Source organism: Humulus lupulus, chromosome 1 (assembly GCF_963169125.1).
Source record: "Humulus lupulus chromosome 1, drHumLupu1.1, whole genome shotgun sequence".
Taxonomy (NCBI): Eukaryota; Viridiplantae; Streptophyta; class Magnoliopsida; order Rosales; family Cannabaceae; genus Humulus; species Humulus lupulus.
The window spans coordinates 63,752,473-63,757,526 of record NC_084793.1 but is presented as its reverse complement, the minus strand read 5'-3'; the positions used below and the strand labels follow the sequence as shown (position 1 = coordinate 63,757,526).

At 32.1% G+C, this 5,054-nt stretch overlaps 1 protein-coding gene across 1 annotated transcript; it reads left to right on the top strand.

Annotated features, from left to right (window-relative positions):
* The first annotated feature begins 482 nt into the window (after positions 1–482).
* Positions 483–1,139, top strand: LOC133815642 (secreted RxLR effector protein 161-like). The gene has a single exon (XM_062248457.1). It carries the CDS (start codon positions 483–485, stop codon positions 1,137–1,139), a length of 657 nt encoding a protein of 218 aa, XP_062104441.1.
* The last annotated feature ends 3,915 nt before the right edge of the window (positions 1,140–5,054 follow it).

The window sequence follows — 5,054 nt, the reverse complement described above, 5'->3', positions numbered from 1 at the left end:
TCAAGATTGGTAGTTCTGAAATGGTTTGTAAGCTGGAAAAATTGCTATATGGTCTAAAACAGTCACCTAGACAATGGAATAAAAAGTTTAATGCTTTCATAACCAAACAAGGATTTATTAGGAGTAATTTTGACACTTGCTTGTATTTCAAAGAAACTCAATTCCTAAAAGCTACCTATCTGTTACTCTATGTTGATGATATGCTTATAATAAGCAAAGACAGAAGTAATATAGACTCTTTAAAGACATTATTCAGATCAGAGTTTGAAATGAAGGATCTAGGAATAGCTACTAGGATACTTAGGATAACAATAAGCAGAGACAGAGAAAAAGGGAAGATGCATCTTGGACAGAAGGACTACATACAAAAGATCCTGGACAAATTCTCTATGAATAATGCAAAGATCACAAAACTGCCTATTACTAATTAGAATCCTCTATCTAAAGATCAATGCCCCAAGACAAAAGAAGAAGAAGACTACATGAGTAAGGTCCCATACTCTAATGTTGTTGGGTCTATTATGTACTTAATGGTGTGTACTAGGCCTGATTTATCATATGCTATGAGTATGCTAAGAAAATATATGTCAAACCCTGGGAAACCTCACTGGAATGCTATGAAATGGACCCTAAGATATTTATTGGGAACCACTGATATTGGACTGACCTACAGGAGACAAAATTATGGGCTGAAACTAGAAGGCTATAGTGATGCTTATTATGCAGGGGACAAAGACCAAAGAAGATCTACTTCTGCCTACTATTTCCTATTTGGTGGTAACTGTATCAGCTGGAGAGTACAACTACAACCCGTGGTTGCCCTATCAACCACAGAAGCTATAAAAGAAACAATTTGGATACATGGCTTACTAAGTGAAATAAATATCAAATGTGGGATTCCTACAGTTTACACAGATAGTCAAAGTTGCATTCATTTATGTAAAAACCCTATTTTTCATGATCGTACTAAGCATGTAGAAGTCAAGTATCATTTTATCAGAGAGAAGGTAACTCAAGAACAAGTTTTCATTGAAAAAGTTCCTACTGAAGAAAACCCAGCAGATATGGGTACAAAAGTTGTGACCTTACACAAGTTCAAGCTACGCTTGAATTTGCTTGGGGTCGACACAGGAGGATAACAAAGACAAGGAAAGAGTGAAGACCCTCTGAGATATTTACACTAATAGACTTCTGGTTCAGTATGAGAACTTGGGTGGAATTTTTTAAATACAAGTCCTCATTCGAAACCATTATTCTGTTACAGCCACTTACAAAATATTGTTACAACTAAATCTTGCCAGCTCAACAACAAACAAAACAGAAGCATTTCAAGATCAAGAAAAAGCTCAACCGAAATTTACTCTATTTTTTATATATATACATGTAATCAAAAGGAAGAAAAAAATCTTATCATGTAATTTTTGAGCGAAGACCAATTTTTGAGAGTTTTTTTAGAGAAGTTGTTTTTCCTGTAATGAAAAGAGATAAGAACATTAGAGAGTGCTATGGTTTTTTCTGTAAAAGGAAAAACATAGAAGAAGAAAGGGAAAAGGGAACAAGATTACCTGTTGAAGCTGTAACTGAAACCTTGAAGGCTTGGATGTATTGATTCTTCATCTGATTAGTGGATATTAGAGCTCTAAATCTCTGAGGCGAGCTCAAGAGGACGTAGCCCCAAATCTGTTGGTGGTGAACCTCTATAATTCTCTGTTTGTTTCTCTCTCCCTTCACTCTTGATTGTTTTTATCTGGTTTGTGATTGAGACTTGAGTTTATGTGTTTGTATTTATGGTATTTCGAATTTCTAGGATTTGGGCAGAGAGGGTCGAAGGGTTTTCATCTCAATTTCTTTGTCTCTGCAAATGATAAACTATTAGGTCGAACAAATAAAAGTAAAGCTGCCTAATAAAACAAAGTTTCAGAAAAGGCAAAGGTCATATTTGATCTTGGTGTTACTTTTGTGTGAGTGAATTGTGTAGGTCACATAGGTAAAATCCCTACAGTGGTATCAGAGCCAGGTTTGGGCTAGCAAGATTCACCACATCGTAGTAACAAAGATCAAGACAAACACTTGAGGAAATTGATCCTCAAGAAACTGAGTCTCATAGTGAAGAATTTGAGGATATACCTCTGTTTGACCAACCTAAAATCTCTCAAACTTTAACTTGTTTTGAGTGAATTGTGTTAGTGAATTTCGTAGGGTGACATAGGTAAAATCCCTACATTGAATTTGAGATAGTTTCGGTATTTTGATCATATCTCCCTACTCAAATATTCGATTTACGTGCTCTTGGTGGCATTGGAAAGCTTATTCAAATCCCTACGTAATCTTGTTTCACAAGAAAAGAAATGTCAAATTCGGATGTTTACTATGTGATATTTGACCTATAAGATTACTCATTCTAGAGATACGACATTTGAAATTAAAATAAAGATATTTTGGAGAATCATCAAGTGACAAGAAGAAACATCTTCACAATCTTATCACTATAAAATGAATGTATTAGATTATTTTATGGATCTCTTTCTTCTCTTCTTATTCTATTCTTTTCTAATATGTTGTTTATGGTTTTCATTATGAACTAATTTTATTAACTTGAGCTTTAATGTAGTATTTTGATACTCTATTGTTATTCAATGCAAGTTTTATGATATCTTCTTCATAATTGTGATTTATTATATTTGTGTTTAATGCTTGCGAATGCTTGATCACCATTTGCATGATTTATATGATTTTAATTCAAAATCTGAGAAGTGAGAGTTAAATATGCTATAGTTGTTTAGACACAAATTTCAATATTGGATGAAAGTACATGTATGATTTTTAGGTTTTTAGGTTTCTATTCTTAATGTCTGCTGTAGAGATATAGAAAGTTTACAAATATCGGTAGAGATTTATATACCCTAATAAGAATATAGATTGCTTTAATAAACCTGTTATCACAAGGAGAGAAAAAATAATAAAAATTGTATTGATGATATAATAGAGTGGATAAATGATGAAATTAAATACCCTAGGTTTTTCATCTATTAAATTATTTGTTATTTGTTTCTTCTAATTTTCAATTGTTATTTTAGTTATTTTGTTCCTCTTCTTTTTATTCTTGAAATCTAATTTTTTGTAACCAAATAGAACTAAGAAATTAATTAATTGGTAATTAATATTAAATCCTCGTGGGAACGATACTCTATTTATCACTTTATTACTTGTAAACAATACGTATACTTACGTTATAAAATTTTCACAACATTACCAATATATATATATATATATAAACTAGAAAGAATGTACCATGATTATCTTCATATTACAAAAATTAGTTTAAAAAAATAAGATTGTTTCTAGAGACAACTGTAGTATCACTCAAATCCAGGAAACAAAAATATATATAGTTAACAAACGATTTTGAGCTATATATCACCTTAAAAAGTTTTTCCATTAGTTAAGTAACCTTTATCATTCAAAATTTTGCTACTCTAATTTCCTCCTTTTATGAAATTTTTATATTCTAATAATGTAATTTTATTATTTTATATTTGTTTTGAATTAAAATAATAAAAAAAATTAGACTGTTCAATCAAGCTCAACTATTGCTTAGGTCTTGGTTTGGTACAATTAAGCTCAACTATGTAGAGTTATTCATGATAATGGTAGAGCTCAACTATTGATTTGCCATAGTTGGTTGTGATACTAGTAGAGATTAGTTGGTCTTGGTCGAAATTTATATTTTTAATCTATAAACATGTTCATCTACATTGTTGTCAAAAGAGAGATTACATTCTTTGTAAAAAAAAAAAAGATTACATTCAATCGATATGTTGATTTCAGTAGTAGAGCTCAACTATAGTTGGTTGAGATACTAGTAGAGCTCAACTATAGTTGGTTGAGATACCAGCAGAGCCAAACTGGACCTGAGATTCATATGTTCAATTTTTAAACTTGTTTATTATAATTTTAACATCAAATATATTTTGTAATATTTTTAATGTTAATAATCTATTTTCGTTACAGGAATGACTTGAGTGGTAATCTATGCTCAATATGATGGGGCATGGAAGGATGACCAAGGGTTGTATAAATAGTCACCAAAGAGTAAAGAAGTTATATCTATCATTGTTGATGAGTCCAATATTACTTTTGAGGTGCTATTCGAGAAAATGTATAAGGAGATTGGGGTGAATCAAAATGATATTGAATTTAAAATAAGTTACTCACCTATCATTGCGGAAGAAAATGTGCCACCAATCATTTTATGAGAGGATGAATGTCTTACAGCTTATATGTTGGACTGTGGGGAAAACAATCGTAGAGTTGCACTACTTGTAGAGCTCATTAAGAGAGGTGTATGTGACAGGGAAGTTGAACGCTACACAAAAGAAAATGGACAAAATTTAGTATATGATTACTTTGATCGTAAATTCTACTTTGAAAGTAATATTTGTGATGCTGCTTCTACAGCAAGAAAAAGTGGAGTTAATCTAGGTTTTAAACCTGTGGACCTTCTTAAAAAAAGAACAACATCATCTTCTCCAAACCAAATCACACTAACCCACTTGACTACTATGATCCATTGGACCACCACGTTCAACAAAATCAAGTCACTAGTGAAGACATAGACGAGGTAAAAACTAAGTTGAATGATATTATAATAAAGGTTTGCTTTGAGATAAAAAATAATAAATCTACCAAGTCATTATATGTGACAAAATTCATTGACAAGCCATGCAATTGGGGCAGTGCGTGTAGCAAAAGTTACCAACTTACAACGTTTCTCAATACGAACTTATTGTAACACTCACACTTCAAGCAAGTGCGAAAATAGTTGCTAATGTCGTGAGGTCAAGGAAGTTTCCATTTTTGTAGACAATAAAATCAAATCATACTTTTCAATTGCCTGAATTTTGGAGAGGGAATTTGGGAAGAAAACTGAGGCTCTGATTTTGGAAACTACATCTTTGGGTTTGACTAGGGTAATAAGAGGAAATAAATGAGCATGTTGGCTCATTTGAAGGTGGCTGGCTGAGCACACAGAGAGAGAATGAGTTCGTGAGGTA

Excerpts from the sequence above, each read along its gene's own strand:
- LOC133815642 (XM_062248457.1), top strand. The coding sequence starts at position 483 with ATGAGTAAGGTCCCATACTCTAATGTTGTTGGGTCTATTATGTACTTA.